The sequence below is a fragment of the Lingula anatina genome, chromosome 8, assembly GCF_051362555.1.
Source record: "Lingula anatina isolate TDL-2025a chromosome 8, LinAna3.0, whole genome shotgun sequence".
Classification (NCBI taxonomy): domain Eukaryota; kingdom Metazoa; phylum Brachiopoda; class Lingulata; order Lingulida; family Lingulidae; genus Lingula; species Lingula anatina.
Genome location: NC_141774.1, coordinates 6,760,242 through 6,786,481, shown reverse-complemented (window position 1 = coordinate 6,786,481; position 26,240 = coordinate 6,760,242). Strand labels below are relative to the sequence as shown.

The 26,240-nt window shown below is 36.1% G+C and overlaps 2 protein-coding genes across 5 annotated transcripts; one reads left to right on the top strand and one right to left on the bottom strand.

Annotated features, from left to right (window-relative positions):
* Positions 1-744: 744 nt before the first annotated feature.
* On the bottom strand, positions 745-12,282 carry LOC106181524 (double-strand-break repair protein rad21 homolog). Of its 3 annotated transcripts, XM_013565936.2 has the most exons (13): positions 12,093-12,282; positions 11,368-11,532; positions 10,789-11,018; positions 10,355-10,461; positions 9,356-9,919; positions 7,697-7,915; positions 6,514-6,624; positions 5,591-5,692; positions 5,104-5,247; positions 4,521-4,744; positions 3,196-3,313; positions 2,657-2,904; positions 745-2,153 (listed from the first exon to the last, which is right to left on the bottom strand). In XM_013565936.2, exons 2-13 carry the CDS (start codon positions 11,509-11,511, stop codon positions 1,896-1,898), a joined length of 2,469 nt encoding a protein of 822 aa, XP_013421390.2. In that variant the 5' UTR covers positions 11,512-11,532; positions 12,093-12,282; the 3' UTR covers positions 745-1,895. The 3 variants fall into 3 exon arrangements, with proteins under 3 accessions (XP_013421390.2, XP_086875283.1, XP_013421391.1); XM_087019157.1 differs by lacking the exon at positions 6,514-6,624; XM_013565937.3 differs by lacking the exon at positions 9,356-9,919.
* Positions 12,283-12,693: 411 nt separating this feature from the next.
* Positions 12,694-26,217, top strand: LOC106181525 (uncharacterized). 2 transcript variants are annotated; one of them, XM_087019158.1, is made up of 13 exons: positions 12,694-12,896; positions 14,923-15,026; positions 18,125-18,268; positions 19,611-19,681; positions 20,110-20,211; positions 21,274-21,346; positions 21,851-21,947; positions 22,319-22,487; positions 22,868-22,998; positions 23,263-23,285; positions 23,366-23,476; positions 23,961-24,077; positions 24,473-26,217. In XM_087019158.1, exons 1-13 carry the CDS (start codon positions 12,845-12,847, stop codon positions 25,307-25,309), a joined length of 2,031 nt encoding a protein of 676 aa, XP_086875284.1. In that variant the 5' UTR covers positions 12,694-12,844; the 3' UTR covers positions 25,310-26,217. The 2 variants fall into 2 exon arrangements, with proteins under 2 accessions (XP_086875284.1, XP_013421392.2); XM_013565938.2 differs by lacking the exon at positions 23,263-23,285 and having other exon boundaries at positions 23,343-23,476.
* Positions 26,218-26,240: the final 23 nt, after the last annotated feature.

The window sequence follows — 26,240 nt, the reverse complement described above, 5'->3', positions numbered from 1 at the left end:
ATCTAAGTATGGGAACCCAGTCTTACATGTCACAATCTAGCCCCTGATGCCCAGGGTGACAGATAAAAAAGCCAGGTTTAATGATAAAGCAAGGGAATGCAAGTTTGCATTATAGTGAAAGTGTCCAACAATTTTTGTCTGGTTGTTTTTCTTTTCTAAAATTTCTGTCAAATTACAGCCCTTCTGTGCATGATATTAGGAATTCAGAATGATTTGCATGTCACTTAAAGTTTGTATTGCTCTCTGTGACAACATCTCTAGCAGTGTTTCACCATTATGGCAGGAAAGTTTTCACCACAGGGATTTTTATACATTTTCTAGTCTTGTACAGTGTCAGTCAGTGCCAACTTACTAGTTTTAGATCATCTTGGATTATTTCAACCACAGCCTACACTTGCAGACTCTGTAAATGTAAGAAGACTGATCTTGTGTGGGTGACAACCATCTCACCCCCTCCCCCAAATCAGCCCCCTCATTTAAGATCGCTGGAAAATCACCTTGAAAGATGGAAAAAAAATCACCCTGCCCCACAGTAATGGGAAGATTCTTGATACCCTTAGAACTCAAGGTGGAAAATATGGGACTTTTAGAGAATCAGTTATTAGAGAAAAATCCAATAACTTTTACATTCATTTTTCCTACGGTTATTTGCAGATAGTTTTCAAGGATCATAGTTTTCAAATTATTTTCTTTTATTAATTAATTAAGTATATTCACAATAAATTTATTATAAATAAAGACACATTTCAATATTGTAGAAGTTTTATTGATACAAATCTAGAGTTGTCAAAATTGTTTTTCTTTTCACTGTAAAATAAAAAAAGCTACGTTTACAAAAGATGAACAAAAGATAGAAACTAGCCCTTTATATTAAAACATCACGTGGAATTGTACAGCTTTTTACAGTGGTGATACAAATTGAACTTTACTTGAATCTATAACAGTAGGGTTAATTAAAAATGTTCGACAAAATATGATACCGGTTTTTAAAATTATAAAAGTTTGCCGAATAAAAAATAGACATAAAGCGGTTTATTTACAATTAGCTACAATAATATTTATATCCATTTTGGACAATTTTGACCAACCACAAACACCATATCATCTAAATATGGGCTACAAAATCCTCTGCAAATTTTAACCAATGAGAAGTCTTGTTCAATAAACAGTTGCAGAGCTCACATATTTAAGTTTTGCTAAATGATGAAGACAATTAACTCACTTTGGATACAGAAAATTGAAATAATTCCAGAAAATAAATTGTCAATATACTCACTTTGGCTAAAGAAAAATATTTTATAGGGTGTGCAAATTCATCTTCATGCAATGCAAACTGGCCAAAAAGGGAATTTTGTATAATGATGAGCCCCAACAACTTAGCTATCTGCCAAAGTCGAGTATCAATATTAGCCAATCATATGTCCTCTCCCATAAACAGTCAAGGTTTTAATCAAAATCTCTCTCCAATTCAGCTGAACCGTTTACCAACAGCTAGCAGAAGACAATAAATAGGTTGAAAATAGAAATAACTTTCATTTCTGTGCTTTCTGAAACCCCATCTAAAGAGAAAGCTCTCATTGCCGGCTGGTACAATATTTATACTTGTAATGAACTGGTCAGATCACCAATATGAAGAATATGGGTAGATCTGAAAAGAAGTCATTTCAGCCATTTTTCTCTACATAGGACAAAGAAAACTCTTCTTTTTCAAACTTGGTTAATTCTTGCCCTGATGTTTAGGCATTAATCGGGAACAAATGCTCCCCCCCCCCCCCCCCAAACAACTGCAATGAAATAAAGGTCTTGTATCCCCACAAGTTGTAAATCAATCAAGTTCCTTTCATACACATCCTGAATTGATAGCATAAAATAAAATCTAATGGCAGGTCTCCCCATTAAAACACTGCAGTGAATTGAGGTCCTTTGCTTATGTGAATCGACGTGTAAGGCTCAGACTGGGCCACTTGTACAGCGTTCTGCTTCTTTAGCACCAAGAGGGCATAAAACTTCGACGCAGCCTGTTTGCGATTATTGCGATTGGTGACATCCTGGAATTTGATACTGTCCGTACGTTTTAGTAAGGTCTGAAGTGAATGGAGCATTTGAAGGGACCGCTTGTTCCATCGAATCTCTTCTTGTTCTGCCGTCTCCTCCTGCAAAAGAAATGCAAATTACATATTTTTTCTATACTAGAGGGTCACAGGATAAAGACATTGAATACTTGCACATACATAAACATAAAATTCATTTTGGATTTTTTCAATTTTTTTTTTTGTTTAAAATTTGAACAAAATACGGAATTGTCTAGCTTTACTAATATCTCCAGTGCCTTGGTCAGAAGATTTTGCTTGAAAGGAGCTTCTGTACATTACATTTTCTAAGTCTGTTTTACTGCTGGGGTATTAAAGGCAATTTATTGTGGTGAGCAAGTTTTTCAGAATATTTTATGTTGTATTGAGAGTAAACAATACCTGATGGCACACAAATGTAAACAAAATATCACCGAGGCAAAAAGATGTTTACTTTTCAAGAAAAACTGAATTTTGAGGGCCTACATAAGAACTGAATTTTTCAGGGCCTATTTTCAAGCCATTTTGGTAGTAAAATATTTCTTGGTGATGCCAATTTTTATATAAAATATATAGAATATACATACCACTGGCTGCCCATCTAAATCAACGGGAAGTTCAACATTGTCCTGAAAATCTATCAACCCAACATCGTTGTCCTCTGGTCCTGGTGTGACAGGAGGATGATCCAATATGGACGACTTCTCCAGGCGATTTTCCTTGTCAGCTGCTTTTTCTTTTCGAGAGCGTTTCTTCTCTGGTTCCACAGTGGTTGATTTTTCTTGTGGTACGATTGTGCTTTCCTGCTCTGGTGGAGGCAAAATCTCCTCCAGTGCTGAAATCAATAATTATTCTTATTCCATAATTTTAATTCAAAGTTTTTCACTTTTGTCATTTTTTCATAATGTACTATGGGAGCAGACTTCAATCACACGAAAATGTCATCATTAAAGACTTTCATACCAAGATTTCACAAGGAGACTGAACTAATTGCCTGTTGTGATGTCAACTCAAGTCATATCGTCAGCACGCTAGTCTATGGTGAAGAAATGAATCTTTCATTCCCATCTGATTACCACAAAGCATACTTCTGATACTGTTATAAGATCAGCACTGCACCACCTACCCATGGTTGGCTGTTCCTCCTCTCTGGCCACCTCCGGCTCCTCAGACAGCTCAATCTTCTCCCCAGCTTCCTGGTCTTCTTCTGTGACTGGCTGTGTGACCAGGTTCTTGTTAAACAGCTGCAATAGAATGTGAAATGTAGAGTAGATTACGAGGTACGATTAAGAGGTTCTCGGCTTTAAGAAGTCCTTAAAAAATTAGAATATTTTGGAATAAAAGAAGCTACTGTTACAAAATTTGGCGCCGAAACAGGGACTGGGACTCGACCGTCCAGGGACTCCAGACTGACCACATCACTCATGCGGTCACCAAGACATCATACCAGGCCTAAGAACAGCGTTTGACACAGTCTATCCTGCTCAGATTATTCTGGAGGACTTCTAGAAAGCTAAAACACTGTCCTTATATTGTTGCAAGTGGCAGAAGTTCCGGGATGAGAACAATTGAGATTTGACACATCAACAAATATGCAGTCACTGAAATTCCACTATATCGTACAGAGACAGTCAGTAAAACAACTGGACCGTTGTGGGCGTTGTCATACAGAAGCGTTGGACGCTTGCCTTGGTGCAGTTTATGTTGTGAGAGTTATACATATTCAACTGATAAACTCCACTTGCTGTGTCATAACTCACACTCTGCTTATAATTCTGGCGTTGGCTGGCTGGAATACTGCGTCAGAACAACTTTGACATCTTTTCTTGTACACAATGATAACCAGGTCATTATTAACTCTGGCAATGACAATGTATATAAACTTGGAATTTTTACTGATGCTAGACAGACATTGATTCACTACAGTGACAGACAATCCAAATTAGTCGATAATTTCATCTTATTGAAGGTCATTGGTTGAGAGAATAGGATTCCAACGCTTATTATTACACCTGGAAGTCTCTGTAAAGACGAGAAGGATGCGTAAAACTGACAAAATGGAAAAAGTCCCAAGTTGCCATGGTTGCTGCAACTGAATGCAGCTTCGGAGTTCTTCCTCATCTCCAATATTCTCCTGATTTATCCTTTACTGACTTATATCTGTTCCCAAAACTGAAAACTAACCTTTGTGGAAGAAAATTGGGAAGCAATGAAGGTGTCATAGATGCAGTAAACTAGTACTTGGGGGACCAGGATGTAGACTTCCAATTTTGAAGGGATACGTAAATTAGAACAGCGATGGATTAAGTGCTTCAAGATGAAGAGAGATTATATTGAGAAGTAACAGCCAACTTTTCATTCCTAGGTATTCCAAAGTACAAGAGGCTGAAAACAGATTTTGCAGGCATTCCTAATACCAACAACTGACAGACACCTTCACCATTTAATCACCTTAGATATCACCCTACTGGGTAGTGCTCTCCCTGGCAAAGCAAACAACTTCTCCACCCCTCCCGTCTCCTTCCAGTGCATCAGCTTCTTGGTGGGCGGGGCAAGGTCGAGGGTCGTCAGGATGTCGGACGCGTCTGACAGCTGTAACTTCATGGTCTCACTCTGTATACACTTCTGTTCGTCTACGATCAGTTTTCTTTTCCTCTTTGTCCTCTTCTCTGTGCCTAGTACGGTAAGTTGAGATTTTCTTTAGGGAGGGCTTTTCATCCAAAATTATATTTAATTATTTATTTACTTATCTATTACTACTTGCAATTTATATCATAATACTTCAGATGCATTCAAGTTAGCATTTCATATGTTATTTCATTTGTTATTATATAATATTATTATTATTACATAATTCATTTATATATTATATATATATAAGTAGTTCATTATCTTATTTGTGCATACATTTTTATTAAAGCTAATGAAACTGCAAATCATTTAATTTCGATCATTTTAAAATTTCTTTTGCTGTTTCTTTTCTTTCTTTTTTTCTCAACACCGCTTAACTTCCTAAAACATCCCATTCACTTACCATGGACACTAGTGACATCTAGTGGTTCCAGAGCAAACGCCTCTTCCTCATTCTGGACTAGTGTGGTCTGGTTGGGCATGGTGGACACACCAGCCCCTGTGGTCTCTGGACCATCATCATGGACCACAGCTTGGATCTTCTCAACTGAAATTTGAGAAAAATTGAAGTTTAACACTGATATCTTGAAAAAGATTATTTATACACAAATGTCCTGCATTTTGCTTTACACTGTAATTTGGCTAATATTTTTTATACAAAATACAGGGTACCCTTTCCTCTGGGCATGCTGTTTATAACTAACTTTTTTATGCCCCACATATCAAATATTTCCTGTTGATCAATTTATTATTCTTTCTAATAAAATACATCATATTTCTTTACTTGATTCAGAAAGTTTTTGTTGACATTTTCTGATTGGAAATATTCATTTTGCCCATGTGACCAGACTTATAAGACACCCTGTACGGAATGGATTTGTTTTAATTACCTTGTTTAGCATGAGCATCCATGGGGGCAACTTCAGAGACCATAGAGACTTCAGCCATTGGAGCATCCTCAAACAGAGGTCCTCCCTCCATGAAACCTTCACCTGGGAAACAATAAAACAGTGACACTGTTAATACCCCCTTTACACTGGACGGCGTCCTTTCTGCGACCATGAAATTGGCGTCGCTGTGGTCGTAATTAGGAGGCACGAGCATTGATTTGGTATCAGAAAGAATGCTCAAAGATCGGCCAGTTGTCGGCAAGTAAAGTATTATAATTTTTTAACTCTCAAATGGGGCCGTACTGCTGGACGCAGAAAGGACGCCGTCCAGTGTAAAGGGGGCTTAACACAGCATACATAAAAATCTTTCACAGACGAGTGCACACAAATCTGTCCCAGACAAGGAGTAAATGTCATATTGACGAGTAGTTATCAAAAGAAAAAAAATTTTTTTTTCTAATTTACAAGGTCATTTCAGTTATTTTTTCATGGGCAAGCTTGGATTGTTTTCTTTTATCAACTCATGAGAGAAGCTGTATTTTTCAAGTTGTAACTTCCAGTCTCTCAGCCAATCCTTGTAGAGCAACATTACATACAGCTTGACACAAAGACAGCTGAAGTGCCAACTTTCAAAAGCACAACTCCTCTCATCAATTACCTGAAATTTTTCTTCTTAAACCCTTTCACACTGGACGGCGTCCTTTCTGCGACCATGAAACTGGCATCGCTGTGGTCGTAGAAAGGAAGCACAAGCATCGCTTTGGTTGCAGAATGAACGCTTAATGATTGGCCAGTTGTTGGCACGTGAAACATTTTTTTTTTACTCTCAAACGTCACTGTACTATGGGACGCAGAAAGGACCCCGTCCAGTGTAAAGGGGGCTTTAGCAAACAATGAACAGAGAACCGAGTTAGTAAACTTACCAAACAAAGCATGGTCAACGTCCCCACCAAAATTATCATCATCATCGTCGTCATCGTCTCCACCCATTGGACCGCCATCGTCATCATCATCGTCACTGACAGGTGCCCGCGCTTTGGTTAATAAAATGAACAATTAACAGCGAACCTATGGTGCTATATTTTGGAACAGGATAATTACTAGGTATTAAGGTGCACAGGGTTTTTTAAAGCTTTGTCCACTAATAACAGAGTGATCTAATCTACTTCATCAGTTTTAAAGATAGGTGAGTTTTAAAGCTTATTAAACATCTTCTCTAAAATCATAAGCCACATCACATCTCTATATTAATTAGCCAGGAAGACAAAAATGACAGCACAGAGAACACAATCTAAAAGCATCTTCATCTAATTCTACTACCAGAAAAAAAATATATATACCGGAAAAGCAAGGGGATTTTTTTTTCAAATCTCTTTTTTTTTAGTCAAACACAAGTTCATGTTGGTCATTGCAAGCCAAAACTTTGAACAGATGTGTTTATGAAATTGGGACCAAGGCAACATACACACAATATCCAGAAATTAGCACCACAGATTCTAGTGTTAGTAACACATGCAAAACACAATTATATTGTATTAGTAAAAACAGATTAGAATTTATAACGAGTTTAACAGTTTTTTTTTTTCCTCTTCTTCTTTTTTTTTTTTTTTTTTTTTTTTGCAAAACCTTACATCTACATGAAAACAGGTAAAACGTCAGGCTACAGAAAATAGTTTATTGGTAAGGAATATGATCTAAATCACACTTGGTGTCAAATTATGTATGGTTACGCAAGAGATCAACATCAAAAGCCACTAGAAGATTGGAACCTAACCCTATAAAAGAACTTTTTATGTAACATAGATGGGAGTGCTACAGCTAAATTAGGATGCATATTAAAACCAAGCAAATATTATAAACAAAAAGATAGTGGACAACATTCACAGGAACCACTGTTGACATACGATACTAGTAATTTTGCAACTGGGCAATTTATTATAAATTTAAAAGAACTGCTGCATGCAAAACTGCATACTACTGAAATCTTCATTTAATGAAATCTACACTTTAAACAAAAATAACTTTTTTAAAAACTTTGGCAAAGTCAAAGGAACAAAAGTTGTTATTATTAATTATAGACCAGTATCACTATTACTTTTACCATACCTAGCATGCCTCCACCTATAGCACCACCAAAACCATCATCTTTAATGGGAGCATCGAGGTCCACGTCCATGGGTTTGGGCAGCGAGGTCTCCGCGTCCTTGCTCTTGTCTCGGACGCTGTCCAGTAGAATGTTGGAGGAGTCTGGGTTCTTGTACAGGGAATCCTCCACCCCCAGGGTAGCGTCCCGTAACATCTCCCTATCATCAAATCCAATATCACCTGAAACAATACAATTTAATATAAAATAATATCACAAACAAACTTCAGTGTAGTCACAAAATGAAGACAAATGCAATGTCTCAATTCTAAAATTCTTTTTTTTTTTTTTTTTTTTTACCAAAATTAAGTGTGCAGAACCCTAATTAATGAAGGCTATAAATCTACTTGCAATTACAAATCAGAGGAAATAAATAAGAATGCAAGAAGCGCTGTTACAACATTGTGTATTTGCCAATAAACTTCTATCAGGAGCAAAATCTGTCATACTTTGTCGGAAGCATTCACAAATTTAAGGAAATGAAATGTGCTCAGTCTTCTATCTAATGTTCTTACTCAACCAATCATAGTTAAAAGCAATCACATTTTCAGTCACGAAAAATTAAAATAGTACACATTAAATGACCAGGGAGGTGGATAACAAAATTAAAAGCAACAATGACAGACATACATCCAAATTAACTGAAGACAACAAAATGAAATACCTGGACAGAGAAAACGATGAGACACAAGATATAAATCAAGTTAGGCTACTTCACCAGAGGATGCAGGGCATAATACCATAACCAGTTAACTGTGTTATACTCAATGCCCTAATCCAAATTTTAAGTTTTAATAATACGGACTGCATTTGATTAATCTACATGCTGAAAAATTGATTAATTTATAAGCCGATTACTTGCAGAATATCTATAAGCAAAACAAAAAGATAGGCCGTTTTTTCCCCCTGTTTTTCTAAATGAAAAAGCATGTGCAATTTGATGCTTTTTTTTTTTTTTGGACCTATAATAAGGCAAAACAGAAATGGGTTGACAAGCAAGAGCTCATAAATAATGCATGCGTGATATCTTATGGCCAAATTTATTTTGCATCCTCTAGAAGCCAAATCACGTGCATATTAATCTTTCAGAGAATAGTTGAGAGCTAGCGAAAAGATCACCATGCACACAGTGACAGGGAGTAAGCAAAAACGAGATGGGTGTGCATGCACAAGTACAGGACAGCATGCGACATCTTGGAGCCAGAAGCCACATGACTATAGTATAAATGCGTGTCGTAAACTTTGGTCTCTTGTGTTTGCTGTTATACAGCTAGGCTATAAGGTAATGGAACTTAATGGAAAAAAAAGTTTTCTATTTCTCTGGGTGGTCTGAGCGGCGAGTAACAAGCCATCTGTTAAGGGGTCAGGGGTCATCGCCATGGTAACCCCAAGGTGATCAACAGCATTTTTCAAGGTGGACAGTCCATTTTACTAGGCCCACTTTTCTGGTCACTCAGATGTTAATTACTAAGGTCATCTATTTCAAACTACCCAATGTTTTCGTGGCTCGTGACTCCAAAACGGAAAGTCGGCCCGAGGCTGAAGTAAGCTGCTCACTAAGTGAACCGGATTGGCCCTCATTATTGCTAGTGACCTTGACCCCATTACAGATGACCTCTTACCCTCTTTTTGCGTGGCCTCGTCCCGCGTTGTGTTGCTTTGGAAGGCCCAGTCGGAGTCGGTGTCAGACACGTCTCCATCGCAGTCACAGACGATCCCAGAGTCTTGTGACTGAAAACTGTCATTTCTATTGCACGTTGACACTTGCAACGAGGCTTCACTGCCATTGTTAGGTAAGTCTTTGCTGCCATTAAGTGAAGATTGTGTTTGCGATTTATTCACTAAAGAAGTACCTTCTGAACTCCTATCATTCACTTTCTGTGATAGTTCCTGAGAAGAGGCATTTTTAACCTGACCATTCTTACTACTATTCATTTTCCTCTTGTTTGGCGTACTAGTTTTAAACGTCCTATGGTTTTTAAAGAAAATTGCACTTGTGTAGTAATGGTCTGTTTCTAAAATAGTTTTAATGTCTAAGATATTGCATTTTTCTTCAGCCAAAAGACTGTCTATGGTATCTAAAATCAAGTTCATGTCTATACGCTTGTCCCGCGTAAAGAAAGTACAAATGAGACAGTGAACGACCTCCTCATCAACTGAGCCTCCTAAATCGTCGTCAGAGTCATCTAAATAAAAACATGGAATCTGCATTACGCATTAGCATCACCATGGACAAGATCTTCTCACAAAATGTTTGCTCCTATCTACACTCATTGAAGTATGTTTATTTTTGGTTGAAAAAAAAATAATAATACTGGCAAGGAATTTGATTTTATCCTTTGAATCCACCCCCTCCTCCAATCTCTGTCTCCCTCTGTTTTTTTTTCCCTCCAAAATCACTCAATCAATCAATAGCATAAAAAATACATCCTGGTTCAAAGTCCAATACTAGGTTTTGAGATTAAAGTAGCTTTCCTTTCAACCCACCTGGCCTGTTGTCAAGAAGGCAACCATTCCAACTTCCTGAATCCTTACACAGGTGAAATCATTCTTTGAAGAAATAACTCTTCAACCTAACAACTACCTGAAGACAAAATTCATGACTGTGTTAATTCTCTTACCAAAGCCATCGTCTCCAACCAGGGTGATGTTCCCGAAGTCTTCTCTCATCGTGATCTCCTCTGGTCTGCTCTGGTTCACTGAGAACTGGGCGTTCACATCTATATCGCTGAAAAAGTTAAACAGAATGAGCATGTCAGGTAAACAAAACAAAAGCAATACTGCAGCAAGTCTTCTCATTTCAAAACATCAACAAGTAGTGTTCCAAAAACACCATGCCCAGACCGAGTCGCCAGTTTCGAAGTAACTCAAGAAAATTCTAATATTCATCAATTTTTTAAATTTTTAAAAATAAAGATTAACATTAATTAAATAAATTTATGTCTTTTTTTTTTTTAATCAGAATTTTGTTTTGGCTAAAATATCAAGAGGAAAAATTTGACCAAAACAAAGCATCTGCCAAATAAACCAAGGACAGCATGCGTATAACACCTACTTTAGATCCGCCATTGTTGTGTCAAAATCGTGGAACGTTTCTGGTAAGGTGATGGCGGCCACTGCTGCTTCTCGGTTCTCCTCAGGGAGATCTACTACTCCTGGTCTAAAGGCCATCTTAATCTTTACAAAGGCCTCGTTACAGTCAGCAAGAAGATATTTTGCTTTCCGGGAGTAGATACGGACAACTCCAAGTAGTAAATGCCCAGATGTCCTTAGGGCCATTTTTACCTAAAACAAAGCGATGAAAATATATAAATATACATATAAGCATTTTGCTACATTTGACAGACATGCCATCAATAACAGTGTATAAACATAACATTTTTTAATTAGTGAAATATAAATATTGACAGAGATTTCACTTGAAAAACAAGTCTTTATCAAGAGATTTTGATTGTGAAATCAAAGGACTAACATAACCATATATAAGTATAAAAATGTGCAAATTAATGAAATCTTGCACTTGCAATAAACAAATTCATCCCACAGAAAAAAAAAAAATCCAGCTTGCTGATGAGTCCATTGTCAATAGTGTAATATTAAATTCCAAATAAATTCTCATACACATTTCACTTACCTTTGGTTCCAATATGGCCTCCACACTGGAACTGATATTTGTTTCAAACACATGGGCCTTGGTCAGTTTCTTATCCCAATGGGCCGCCAGCCAGATACGGGCCAGCGGGCCCTTTTTACTTAATACAAAGTGTGCGTAAAACATGCTGGCTGGTTTTTACGGCACCTAGAACATAAGATGATGACCTCATAAATGCTGAAATCTGTGATATAAGAAACACAAACTTGTTCCCAGCATACAGTGCCACTTGCATTAATTTGTTGTAAGTAATATTCTTGAACAAGTTAAAGTTGGCTTCAGAAAGGGTGTAGTGTTCTGTCGCCAGAAAGGGAGAGAAACGATCCAGCTCAGTTATTTATAACTTGTAACAACATTATATTATCAAAAGCAAATGCAGGGAGATAATTTTGTTCCCGCTCTTGTTGTTGTGTTCATCCTATTGATCATAAATAAAGTAGGTCACATATCGCGTCAGGACGCTACCAACAGTGAAGATGGAAATAAACCACTGAGAGAGTTATGTTAAGCTGTAGCAAACAAATAATCCTTTAGATGACAGTGTTTTCAACAGTCTGAAACCGATACATCTGCAATGCCTTGTTGATTTTATAGTGGGCCACTTTAAACCGGTGGCTACGAATCCGTGCAAAGAAAACAGTGCAGGTGCGAGAAAACCCACGCTATCTTTCTACAAGATGTTTTCCCAACTTAACAGTTTAACTTACCCCTAAAAAGGTTAACTCGGATGCCTCAACACCTCTACTAGTTCGTTATGTTATTTCATCAAGCAACCATATCTGGAGCTTGGAAATTTAACAACAATCAAAACTGTGTCTTTTCCCGATGCAAACAAGATGGCGTCGCTTTGTGTTCCCGCTCATGAAATGTTTCGAATGAAGCCTTCTCACTCATTGTTTTCTTACACGGAAGTAAAATATTAATAACTAGGAGGCAACAAAACATTGCTTTCCTTATTGAAAGCATATAAGTTATGAAGTTTAACATAAATGAAATCATTATTTGTTGTTTGTCACTATATATTTGAAGGAAACATACTTTATTTGAAGCGCATTAATCTCATATATGCAAATACAACAAAGGTCAAGTACTGTAACGTGCTAGACGATCTTATGCTAATATGAATCTTGCATGTATTCGGAAAGTTTTTCATTTAGAAAACACTTATTTAAATTCATTCTGGAACACGGAACCCATATTACAAATATGATGCAATAAAATCTCCCAATAACTTCTCCAAAGACGGACATACATAAACACCAGAAAAGATCAACCTTTGACCCAAATGAATGGATGACGTGTATTTCCTTATCACGTGATAATATTGTTTTCAAGATGGTCGACGAAATAGCTAAGCAAAGCATTTCTCTGCCAATGAGATTAGCAATGAATTAACCGGTATCTTAAAGGAGTGGGCGAAGCTCGTCCTCATTGTGCAATACCTGTATCATTTACAACGATGGGAGACGAGGCGTGTGCTGCAGAAACAGACGCTGGAGGCGAGGAGGGAGGTGAGTAAAGACAGAAGTCTTGCCTGAACGTGCTACTGACGTCTCTAGAGACCCCCTGAGCAACTAGACGTGTTAGCAGTGACATGTGTTGCAGTGCTTGCTTACAATGAATAATGCCACTATACCTTGTTGACCTTGGGATCCATTGAACTTCGTATTAAATTAGGTGAATGGATCATCTCGGTTAACAGCCCTTGAAGTTAGGTGGATTAATGTATATCCACCAAATACATTGCGTCATTGTGAATCAGTGTGATTGTGTCATTCACAGTGACAGTAATCTCTGTAAGTGATAGATATTGGACTCGTCATGGCGAGAGAAATATACCGACAGAGGGGTTGCCTGCTCTTGGAGAAAGCTTCCAACTCCATAATATTCCAGTACAGTTTATTAATGGTATACTAGTAGACCCAACACTTGATGCTTTTACATGTAATTCACTTAATAGTAATAACACATTAACATAGTTTAATATGCACAGTGTGATATTTTTCCCACAACAAAATTTATAGTTTAAACAGAATTTTCCCATGCTAACTAACATCAAGACCAACATTTCCTGACACTTGCCTTTCCCACAAAAACAATATATGAAAATCTAAAATTCTTGTATCGCCTTCTGGAGAGCTCATAGTGTAAAACTGTGTAGGGAATTTTATTATTTTTTATGATAGTAGTGAGTGGCAGTTTACATATCTGTAAAAATATGATTAAAATATTGCTTGTCCTTGGATAAGTTCAACAGGAAGTGGTTTGTGTTACATTAAAGATGCACAGTGCAAAATTAAAAAAAAAGAATAATAAAATAAAACCTGTACTGAAACTTAACGAAATTTCCAGGGTAAACATTATTTTTTACTGACTAACCTTTCACCCCCCCCCTTTTTTTTTCCACACTTTCATACCTGTCAATATGGATTTAAGATTTTCCTGAAAAAAAGAAAGAAAAAAAACTTGCACTGGAACTTAACAAAATTTGCAGGCTAAACTGTATTTTTTCTGACTAACCAACTTTGAATTCCCCTTTTCCTACAGTTTCCTACATGCGATTAGAGATTAAAGTTTGCTAGTGTGTGATTTCTTGCAGGCATTTCATGTGTGTGTATGTACCAGGCAGTTTGTATGTTTAGGTCTGGGCAGTGTTACAGCTGAGTGACTAAAACTGGGTTCCTATAGATTTAGATCGATCTGTCCGGATCGACCTAACTCCTTGGGGGTTCACTCTAAATTGCTGTCAAGTTCCGAGAGCCGAGCACGCACAAAAGTTAATTACCCCCTTACAGCTTTTAGAAAACACAGACATTTAAGGTGGCCAGGCTGACAACAATCTAGTGAGACTCCCCACAGGGATAGATCAATCTAAAAATCTATGGGAATGCAGTCTAAGTAACATGTCTACTAGTATACATGTGCATGTGGGTTTTTTTTTTTTTTCCAGAAGGTATTCTGGTGTATTTCCTATTTCTTATCAGAGAATCTGAGAGTGTGTGTGTGTGGTGTTTAGCAGGCATTTGGTGTGCTTGTATAATTTTACAGAGCTTTATTGTACTGGTATGTGTCTGTTCATTTGTGTACTAGTACTAGTATGTGATTCTGATCAGGTATAATTAACCTTATAGTACATTTATAAAGCTGAAATGTTCAATACTTTTGCTAATGAACAGCTTACTAGTACTAGTACTGGTATACTGATAATGTTGTACTAGACTTACTGACAAAAGTAAACCGCCAAATTTTTTTGTGATATTTTCATGTGAAGTACTGGCACTGTATTTTTTGAATGTGTAGTATCTTTTGAATTTTGTATGTAATTCATTGTTGGCATGTAATTGAGGACAGCCGTGTGTGTGTGTGTGTTTGTGTATGTGTGTGTGTGTGTGTGTGTGTGTGTGTGTGAATGTGGGTATGTATGAGAGTGTAACAGCACTTAGTGAAACAACATGACTTTTTACTTACTATAAAGCATTACTTAGTCTCACAAAAGTTTATTCCTTACTGATGCCAGTTTTTATGACATTGTTCCAGAGAGGCGGAATTCCCCTGTCAAAATGAAACCACCAAACAAGAAGAAGTTTGAAGCAGAACTACAGTCAATACTGACAAGCATACAGGAAAAGGAGGCACAACTAGTAAGCAATTTGCTTTTATCTTGAAGAATAAGTGAAAAAGAAAACGATAAAAATATAATTTAAAATGTCTAATTTACGAGTCACCCACATGGTGGAATTTGAAAATGGTAAATTGTTGATATGATACCTCAAATGATTTTGTTGTTGTTGTTGTTGTAGTGTTCAGCAGCAGTCCACTGCATAACTTGATTGCAATTTGGGTCTGTCCACAGTCAAAATTGTGACATGGAGGTCAAAATTGAGATCTTAAACATACTCTGGTTTGTTGGTTTTATTTCAAAGAGATATACCCCAATCATCAGAAAAAATAATGGTACAACATAACTGCTTGCACATTGTTCTGAAAGTTTTGGATGAAATATAGCAATCACCATCATTGCTGTTGTGATGATTGACTCCATTTTGTTCTTAATATTTCATTTTAGTCACTGATACAAAAAAAAAAAAAAAAAACAAAAACAAAAAAAAAACAAAACAAAAACAAAAAAAAAAAAAAATTAGGTTAAAGTCTGGTGTAAAACACAACCAGATGAAGAAAATATTTATTTGCATGGGTTAATCTCTATAAGCATATATATATATGGGTCTCGTAACAGCATCCATTTTCCTTCAACATGAGACAGAATAATGAATATGAACAAGAAACGGCTTTTTACCTACAAAACTTTTTACACTATAATCAATGGAAGTTTGTTGACGTTTCTAAGGGGATATGACGGTTGTTATTCATTAGTGTTTTGATGGAAATCGGTCTTTTTTTTATTATTGAACGTAAGAAATGTAAATTACAGTATACAATATGTCTTTGTTACCCCTCCATTTTTGCCTAGTATTTGACATTTATCGGACAGTAAGGATTGTAGATGTTTAGAATGGATTTTAATCGTAACATTATTTCTGTTAAATATGTGAAATCTAGAAGAATGATTTAAATGTACTAGTGTTACGTTGAAACAGAAAACACGATGCCTAAGAGATGTCAAGAGATTTGATGGATTCCCATAAATGCCATAATGCATTTTTAAAATTGTTTGAAAAATAGTATTTTTCTCCAAATCTGTGTAAAATAATCAGGAACATAGATTTTAACACCCCTGATACTGATTATAGCCTTTTAATCTAGACAAAGAATTGTGCAGCGAAAAATATTCAGTAAAACATGTACTTTAAAATGTCACAATTTGTATTTCCAAAATACCTGCATTTCACAAAAAAAAAAAAAAATAATAAAAAAATAAGCCATCTTTAGTTAAGAATACAATACCAAACACATTTTGTGTTAACTATTAGTATTGTGTGTGTCCTAATGCAACGTCAAATTTAATGCCTAGTTTTAACAAGCATGATGAAAATAAGGGGTTTACTGGTCACACCCCCTACTGAGTATTTGTTACTTTACTGTAGACAGATTCATTTCCTATAATTTTGTCTTCTTTTCGTACCATTTTAAAATATAAATTGCACAGAAGACTTTTAAGTAGTAACTTTTTTGAATTAAAACTTTTTTTAAAGGTCGGGTCATTAATTATCCATCCTACATCACCAGTATGAGAAACATGGGAAGGTTAGATCTCGACAACTACGTGCAGATTTTAATTTTTTGCAACAATTTTGATATGGGTATACTAGTACCTGGGTGATACAGGAAAGGGAAATCCTTTTTGATTAACGGGAAATTACTGAATAATTTCTTGGAAATTATTTAAATTTAACTGTTTGCTACGCAAAAGTATAAATCTCATTCTACGCCTTTAACAAAATGACGAAAATTAGTGGCAATTGCAGTAAATCAGGTGTGGTATTGGAAGGGAGCCAGTTAATTAAGCAGTAAATTAATTGCATTACCCAGTAGTTGGATTCATCAGGATTAAGAGTATTAATCTGATCAACTGATTACATTGCAGTGAGTCCCGGTGGAGATGGATTGATCTATGTAGACTGGTAGTCTCATTGGGAACAGTCCCTAGTTGATTAAAGATACACGTGAAGCTCAACGACCCAGATTTGTATCGTAGTTTGCCAACAAAACTGCAATTGATATCATGAAGGCATTTAAAAATTTTTTCTTATTTTTTGTTTATTATTTAATTTTATTTATTATTATTTTTTTTTTTATTTTTGGATCAGATTGAAGTGTAAAGAATGTCAGAAGCTAGGTATTAACACCTCCTTTATAATTACTAGTATCACAATAAGTAATTAGAGCAATTTCATCCCACCTCCTAGTGACATGTTTTTCTGCGGCAATCAGCTTCTATTTATCAGCACGAAATCATTTTTAAGAGATAACAACTGTTCATATGAGATTCAATTTCATATTTCACAAGAAATACATTGTAAACAACTCTTAGAAATATGATACATTCCACCTTACCACCAATTACTAGTATCAAAATAATTCTGGAACTTGTGCTTGCCATCGGACCGCACGACCTCCATAGATGGCTACCCTTTGTAATAATCTATTAAGATAATATTATAAAAATCCCAAATTAAAAAAAAAAAAAAACTTGGATTAATATGAATGTCAGAACAGATTGATTAGTCCATGATAAGTATGGAAAAATGACCATTTACCCTTGGATTTTTTTTTTTCTTGCAAAAAAAAAAAAAAAAAACATTAACAGTGAGCTGTTTTCCCTTTAAGGTGTCATTTTGAAATGGAACAACGCAGATACTGTTGATGGAATATTTCAGGCCTCCTCGGTATTGTTATTACAGCTTTGTTTTGACAACGCCGCTTTCCTTACCTGGGAAGTCAGAGTTGGTGATAACTGTAGGAACTTAGCAGAGGACAAGAAACTAAAAAGAATAAAACGTGATCGATATCTTGTTTGCCATTTATGTTTCCAGAAGTTGGTGTTTGCCGCATCTGTCTTGTTGGATGCAAGACGTGGAATAGGCACATTGATTTGAGCTTTTTGGTATTTTATTATATTGATTTTGATGTATTGAAACATTGATGGCTGATGAAAAACTGATTTAGGCCTTACTGAAATTGTGAAAGACAACAGCTCTTATAAAGATTTCCTTGAAGCACGATTCAAAGCAACAACATGCAACTTTCAACATGCAAATTGGATGTTTTACGTTTACAGAAAACCCTCAAGGATTCGTCTGCGTCAGAAGATAACATTCACTCCCGACTACGCCACACCAGAGCAGAGAAAGACGCCAGCATTGAACGACGCAAGAAAATAGATCTTGACCTGAGAGCACTGAATCATGAGATTTCAAAAAAGGTAATGATATTGTATATTAAATGCTGCATTCACAACTAGTTCATCAGCAGACTATGGGCACATTCACATCGAGTTGAGCCATGGTTCTGCAAAGCCACGACCTAAATATGGCGGACGTACATGAAAGGAAAACCGCCTAATCTTTTAATAGTCTTTCTGCCTCTCACACGCCTCCTCACGAGTCGTCCCTGCAGGGGTACTACAGTCATTAAATCTCGGCTCCATTAACCCGGAAGCTGGGGAGGCATGCGAGAGGCGGAGAGACTATTAAAAGATTAAGCGGTTTTCCTTTCCTGTACGTCCACCATATTTAGGTCATGGCTTTGTGGAGCCATGGCTCAACTCAATGTGAATGCGGCCTAACAGATCTACAGGTCAAATACAGCCGACCCGCTTTAAAGCTTGTCACATAATCCCCAGTAGACACTGAATAGGTTCCCCACAGGGATTACAAGGCGAGCTTTCAAGTGTGTGGGCGGCCATATTTGATCTGTGGGGGAGTTAGTGTGCGGATCAACTTGGGTTGTGAATGCAGTCGCCGGTCTGTAAATGTGAGTTAAGCAAAAGAGAGCTGTTTCTGATCAGAGGTGTGTGTGGTACTGTAACATTTGTTGTCTTTCATGTTTTTTTTTTTTTTTTTTTGTAATATAAAGCACTAGGATTTCTTATAGCTTGTAATCTAATCTTAGAAACAAAAAAAAGGATGCCAAGGTAACTGTTCGTAAAGGACCTTAAAATTTTTTTGTACATATAATTATAAGTGCTTTCAACCTTCCGTCAAGGGTTTTCATAAATCAGGTAGAAAAACACCTTCAGTCTCTCTTAAAACAATTTAAAAAAAATGTTATTTGACATGAGATGGCGAACAACATATTTCTACATAAAATGCTAGGTGGTGGTTTTGATCAGCTGTTGTCATAGTGCCACACTGCAACAGTGTCCTAGCCTTCTTGCAGAGATTGACAATATTGCCAATTGGAATCCTTAATGAAAGAACAGGATGAAAACCCTTGTTAATGATTCTATTATTATTTAATTGGACACTAGTTAGTTTGATTGTACAGTATTTGGAATTGTTACAAAGCAATAGAAATTATTCTTGTAATTGGGCTTCATTTGCCCCTTGGCAACGGCATAGTATGTTTTGAACCTTTATCACAAAAATTTGTGTTTAATTTGAAATACAATTATTTGCAGTTTTCCAAGAAAAAACTTTTGTATAATTATATTATAATAATTTAAACCTTGGTTTGTCAGCAACCTGGGTTATTTATATTTTATGCATTGAATGGTGTCAGTGCAATTGATTGGTTGAATTATAACCAATTGGTATTTGTTCCAGATGGATGCCCTGACCAAAGTCCAGGCCACACTTCATTATAGAACGGAGAAAAGGATTCATGATGCCATAGGGTATTTATGAGAGCCAAAAGAAAATAATAATAATAATAATAATAATAATTATAATAATAAATAAATAAATAAATAAATAAATAAATAAATAAATAAAAAAATAGGAGAGAGAAAAAGAAAATTAGAAAATGATGTGCTGGAAAATAAAAATGATGGCATGGCAATATTGTTAAAAGAGTTGCATATATTCACTGAAAGATATACTAGTAATGTGATTCAGGGACAGGTTCAGCAATATTTTCTGACAGACTTCCAAATTATTCTTACTGATCCATCCTCCATGTTTGATCATCTTCCAACAGAAAAAATAAGATGTTGGTCACTGTAAACAAGAAAAATTCTGGCCTTCTTCTGGTAGACCCAGAAGACGGCTTTCATCTGCCCTGTCATTGGCTGAATTTTAACCAACGGGCATGCATCATTTGCAGGAAACTGGAGCACCAGTTGAAAACCCACAACTTTAAGCTGAGTGAAGAGAGAAAAATTGTAGCAGAAATTGACAGTTTACGGAGATCAAAGAAGGTGTTAAGGTAGATATATGAATGGTGGAGGATGTTAAAGGAACTGTTCACAATGGATTCTATCAGCCTAGCTACTACACAGAATCTCGCTGAATGCAATCAGGGCCCCATATCTCGAAAGCATCCTGTATTGCGAATCCCTATATCAAATAGAGGCTACAATGTATTATATGGGATGAGTATGGGCGAGTGATGGAATCAAGACGCTTGCGCACGTGTGCAACAAAGTGAACCTTTCGAGATACGGGGCCCAGATTAACACACGACATACTTGTGTAATCACCAGCTTAAAGGGATAATAACTCTTCGTGTGAGATCTATATTTCACAATAAAAACATAGAAATACAACTCATAGAAATATAATATATTCTTTTTTACCACAAAAACAGCAGTTATAGCTATTTTATCTGATATCTGAGCTTGTCTTTAGACCACATGACCTCCATTGATGGCTATACTCTGTTTAAATCTCTTAAGAGATTTTAACAAAAAAACCAAACTTTTTTAGAAAAAAACAGGGACTAACTTTGAATGTAAAAATGGATTCATTAACCATTGGTACATATAAGTACGTGAAAATTGTTGTTTACTTCAGGAAAATTCTTTTTTTGGCCAAAACAAAGAGTTATTCTCCCTTTAACTGTGTATTACTCGGTGCCAAGAGGAGGCACGTTAGTCTAGTAATATGATTGCATTCAACGAGGATTCAGATGGAATCAGTGCACAGTAGATAGGCTGAAAAAATACATAGTGAATGAACACTGATACCCACCCACATGTGCAAATACACATACAAAAGAATGAATAAAGCTGCAAAATATTGAATGGAATCTTTGCTTTATAAGCTGTTAGGAACTATATGTCTCTGTTTATGTCTGTTCATGCATTCTTGTAAGGTACATGGCTGGATCTTTCTTTCTCAACATGCACCATGGTATAAATGAACTATTTGTGAAGTTTTTGTATGAGATTAAGTGGTGCTGTCCACTTTTGTCTTCACAGTAACTGTATTGCACCTTTAACAAATATATCTTGTCTTTTGATCTGAGTGATGTCTTTATTTCTTCCAGTCAATATTTGACCCAGAAGGCAGAGATAGAAGAGATGAGAGATAGACAGAGAAAGATGAGAGAAGAAAGAGATGTAAGTGCATCCTTTTTCTTGCATGTTGATTTTTTTTTCTTTTCAAGTTTTGATTTTAATATATGGCATGGTTACACCATACGGTATATTAGAAATAATAAAATTTGGAAGCAAGATTGTTGCAAGTAAAAGCTTTGAAAACCATAGAAAATAGGTCTGTTAGATTATTTTTATTAGTAATCATACAGGCAGCTGGCCCTTACTGGTGAAGTGCGTCCATGAAAATGGGATTTATAATATGCAAAGGATTTAAAATTGAAAATACACTAGCATACACCTTCATATTTTGATCATTTTGGGTCTTGATCACCAGATAAAAACAACCCTTTACTCTTTCAATGTACATAAGTTATTCATTAGTTATTTATTATAAGTAGTAGTTGTTGTATCACAGTAGAAATAGTATTACTCTCACATTTGGTTCAAAAACAGTCGATGGTACAAAGAACAAGCAAGTGGAATAGATTATTATTATTATTATTATTATTATTATTATAACTTCAGAGCCAGTTTAAAATAGTCACGGGTCTGAAGAGCAAGGAAGAGGAACAGAGGCGCACCTTGAGTGCATCACGCTCCAAGACAGAGACCCTGAAGAGAGGTACAGGCAGATGATTGTGCTAGATGAGACTGGTGGCACACCTAACACATTTCATGTCAATCTCTCTCTCTCTCGCTCTCTCAGTGCACATGCGCATGCACATACACACACATACACACACACACACTGTCAGAAAGACAACATTCATAACATAAATGCTTGTTATATTCGGCATGCTATATTTTGTTCATTGAAAAATAGATATGGAGTAAATGTGTGCATTTTTCAATTTTTATTTATTTATTTATTTATTTATTTATTTATTTATTTATTTATTTTTGGTACTTTTGATGTCAGTGAAAGAAAAGATTATTTCAAGAAATTATAGAAACAGTTTTAGTCATTGTTTTTATTTCCAATCTACTCGTCAGAGTTAGACCAGCTGTATGAGCAGAAGAGGAAGATTGTATCGGAATTTAAGAAGGAAGAAAAAGACTACAATGCAGAGAGAAGTGAGATAAGGAAGAAGCACAGACAGGAAAGCTTTAAGAAACGGGAGGAAGAACGTAGAGCACATGCTGAGGCGAAGCAGAAGGAAATGTAAGTTACCCTTGAACCCTGTTTCAAAGTATTCAAACAGTTGCACGTGTCTTTGCATGTTAAAGCACTTTCCGAGAGCTTTTATCTGATCTTTGATTATTATATGAAAGTGAATATCTATCTCAAGGCTATAGGCAATGGCCAAAAGATCTCGGGGGGAAAAAAAAACTTTCCATTTAAATCATGACTCATAAGCATAATTTTGAATAATGTGAAATATGGCCTAACCACATTAGTTTCCATGAACGTTTTACCCTATGTAGATACAAACAAATATTTCAGTGTTCAAAAGAAAACTGGAGTCTATAGTTTAACTGTACTTGAAGTCTTCCTACTGTTACAATTTATTCTGATATGTTGTGATATTTTTTGATATTCAGAGAGCAATACGAGGCCACAAGAGAACCCTATGAAAATGAAAAACTAATGTGTTCAGCGTTGATCACCTATCTGCAGCGTTTTCTCAACCCAGAGACGAGGACAGAAACGGCAGGAGACGTGGGCGTTCAGGGTAAGTACTTTTATGGCATCATTGGCTGACTAGAGTTGAGCAGATAAGTGTAGTTTTAACAACAGAGAATGTCCACTTCATCTTTTTGATTTTGTGTTTTATTGTCAAGGACCCCATACTTTGTTTTAGGAGTAACAGACATGTTCGTATTAAATGATTTGAAATTTATTGTCATATTTCCAGGAAAGCCCTCCATTGTAGAAGAGGCAGAAGGCATGTTCGTATTAAATGATTTTAAATTCAGTCTGACATTTCCATTTCCAGGAAATCCCTCCATTGTAGAAGAGGCAGAAAGCATGTTCATATTTAAAAAAAAAATCCTAAATTCATTGTTATATTTCCAGAAAATCCCTCCTTTGTAGAAGAGGCAGAAGGCATGTATGTGTTAAGGAAAAGGTCCACTGAGGAAGACACCATCCCTGGAGGATGGAAGAAGCAGACTTCTAAGAGAAGCAAAAGGGACAGGAAGAGGGCTCAGGTATGTCAAATACACATTAGGGATATGTAGATTATGAAAACTTCTCCAGGATTAAGGGAAATTTTGATTTGTCATGGATTAAAAAAAAAAAAACACCACCCTTGTATCATTGCTCAAACTTGGATTTAATTTGGATGTTTTGTACCATTTATAAAAAAATATATATTCTGAACAAATAAAGGTTCATTTGGGCTTCCTTGTTTTCCTGTGATTTCAAAAGAAAAATAGATATGGGAATTTTTAGGACAGACAAATACAAATGTGATATAAATGGAATATCAACCCTCACCACCTGCATCTGAGTGTCAAGAATGTTATTCCATATTCTTTATTTATTTGATTGAGACAACTATAGGATTAATGAAGGCATACATCATGTGCTATTAGTAATTGACCTATTTTGGAACAAGCCAATCATATCATTGACTATGAAGTAAACATAATTTGGAGTTATATAATTGGCTGTATACTTGACCTATTTTAGAACAAGCCAATCAGTCACACTCCTCAGACCTTGACCCAGTTTGCTGCTCTCAATCTTATGGCACCTGCCCACACAGACGAGATTACAGCTTCTATTGAACAGCTTCGTGCCAGAAAGGTAACTTTCACAACACAAGTGGCGATTCTCGATGTTACAAGACATGATGAAAAATAATTTATGTGGCTCATATTTGAATGTTTGGGAACATTTTGTAGAGACCCTTTATTCACAGAAAAAATTAATTTTAGAGGTACCACAGTTACTGCTTTTAAGTTACTGAGTGGCATTGTTTGTTAAAGAGACAGCTTTCTTTTGGAAATGGCATGACTGAATTTCTTTTACGGTAAAAATTAATTTTTTGCACTTTTTGTTGATGTTTATTCCTTTATAGCCCTTATAGCATGTTGATTTTCTTCCTTTACAGCCCTTATAGCATCAGTATTTTTACCAGGATTGCTGTCTTTTTTTTTTTTTTAATCCAGCATATTTTCATAAAAACATTGTCATTGCAGAAATACTACGATCACCTTCCTGGCCCAGTCCGAGGGGAAGTTCGTACCTTGCCAGATATCAGCGTTCAAGAGGTTGAACACCACAGTCTTTCCTCCCTTCCTGAGAGTGCAGACAGCAATGCATTTAGTTACTCGCGCTCGATTTCGCACACAGAATCCGAGGGTTCCTATGAGCAGCCCATGTGTGTGACAGATCTGGAGGAAAGTGCCGAGGAGGGTGAGAAGGAGAACGGGAAAGAGGATCCAATTTGTTCTTCATTTCAAGCTTCACAGGGCACTGAGATGCATGTAGAAAATGTAGTATCAGAATGCGTGGGTGCAAGTGGTGCAGCTCCCCTAAATGCCACAGCCTCACAGGAAGAAGGAACACTATCTGTTGGCATCGAGGAACCTGATTGCGATTCAGGGCCACGTAGTTCGACTGAATCTACCTCATCCGACAGCAGCCATTCCACTGTCACTGAACATACAGCTGGTGACAGCCCCTCACATGATGCATCACATGACAAGTCACATGGTACCCCATGTGATCCCCTTCTCATTCCACAGCTAACCAAATCACAAGTGTCTAGAGACAAGGAAAGACATGTTATTTTTAAAGACAGCAGCGATGTCATTGATCCAATAGAAGTTGATATGGTACATGAAGAATGCTGTGAGGAAGAGAGCAAAAATGTAAACAAGACTGTAGATGGGGCTTCAGGCAAGACAAGCCCACTGGTTACCTCTTATTCAGGGCATTTACCAAGAAAAAGACGAGAAATAGAGAGTTTGCAAGATATTTTTGATAAACTTGACTTTGCAGAATTAGATGGAGAAAACAATCCGAGTCTTTGACCTTTAATGATCTAACTTAGGTCGAGGTCATTTTTTAAAAAAGAAACATGGTGTTGGTTGCCTTTAAAAAAGAGACATTAATTTTTTTTGTATGACTTTATTTTTCTAGGAGCCTTGGTTGTCTTCTAGTTTTAAGTTAAAATTAGTTTTATTGAAAAACATCAGTGGGAGTGAAGAAAAATTGCTAGGAATTATTGACGGAGAAATTCTGATATATACAAAGACGAATGCTACACATCCAATGGTTTTAAAACATAGTATTTGCTTCCTCATTTTCACTTACTTTTGTTTCTCTTTTTAAAAGGATTACGATTGATAGTGAGTAAGGTTTGTATTTACAAACAAAAGCTGAGACTAATTTTTAAACTATTCATTTGCAACGACTTTATTACATTGGCATATCAAACTATTTTTTTATGAAAGTATTATATTTTCCTGGTAAATACAATTTTACCACTTGACTTTTATCAGATGCACAAACCCGAGCTTTAATGACTCTACTTTTAAAAAGAGTTTACAGCTTTAAAGCTGCTGACTAAAAGATTATTTTAAATGGGATGAAAATTTGTTGCGAACGTAATTAGAAAAGGGTAATAATGTAATAATGTAGTTCTGATTTTTTTAGACATCCAATTGATTACAAGTTATTTAAATGATTACCCTTGTTTACTTTTTGGTATTGTCATCATTATATTTATTTATTGTTCCACGTTATACGTCGTGTACTGTGTGGATGAGGTAACGTGGCGCAGACGTTAACGTGCGCCCTCTATCGTCAATGTGATAAAGAGGCAAATGTTCAGAGCACTATTATCTACATGTACATGAATGGAAGTTATACTTTTAGGTATAAATTTGATTGTTTTGTTATCATACTGGCCTAATACAGATGTATGGATGAGAAAATATCTCGGATGTGTCGCAGATATCA

What these genes read in the sequence shown, in the direction of transcription:
- LOC106181524 (XM_013565936.2), bottom strand. Translation starts at nt 11,511, where the DNA reads ATGTTTTACGCACACTTTGTATTAAGTAAAAAGGGCCCGCTGGCCCGT. An exon ending in GGTTGGAGACGATGGCTTTG is followed by an intron (nt 9,920 to 10,354) that starts GTAAGAGAATTA and finishes GTTTTTATTTAG; the next exon opens with ATGACTCTGACGACGATTTA. An exon ending in ATTTAGATGGGCAGCCAGTG is followed by an intron (nt 2,154 to 2,656) that starts GTATGTATATTC and finishes TTTCTTTTGCAG; the next exon opens with GAGGAGACGGCAGAACAAGA.
- LOC106181525 (XM_013565938.2), top strand. Translation starts at nt 12,845, where the DNA reads ATGGGAGACGAGGCGTGTGCTGCAGAAACAGACGCTGGAGGCGAGGAG. An exon ending in AGGAAAAGGAGGCACAACTA is followed by an intron (nt 15,027 to 18,124) that starts GTAAGCAATTTG and finishes TTACGTTTACAG; the next exon opens with AAAACCCTCAAGGATTCGTC. An exon ending in ATCATGAGATTTCAAAAAAG is followed by an intron (nt 18,269 to 19,610) that starts GTAATGATATTG and finishes TATTTGTTCCAG; the next exon opens with ATGGATGCCCTGACCAAAGT.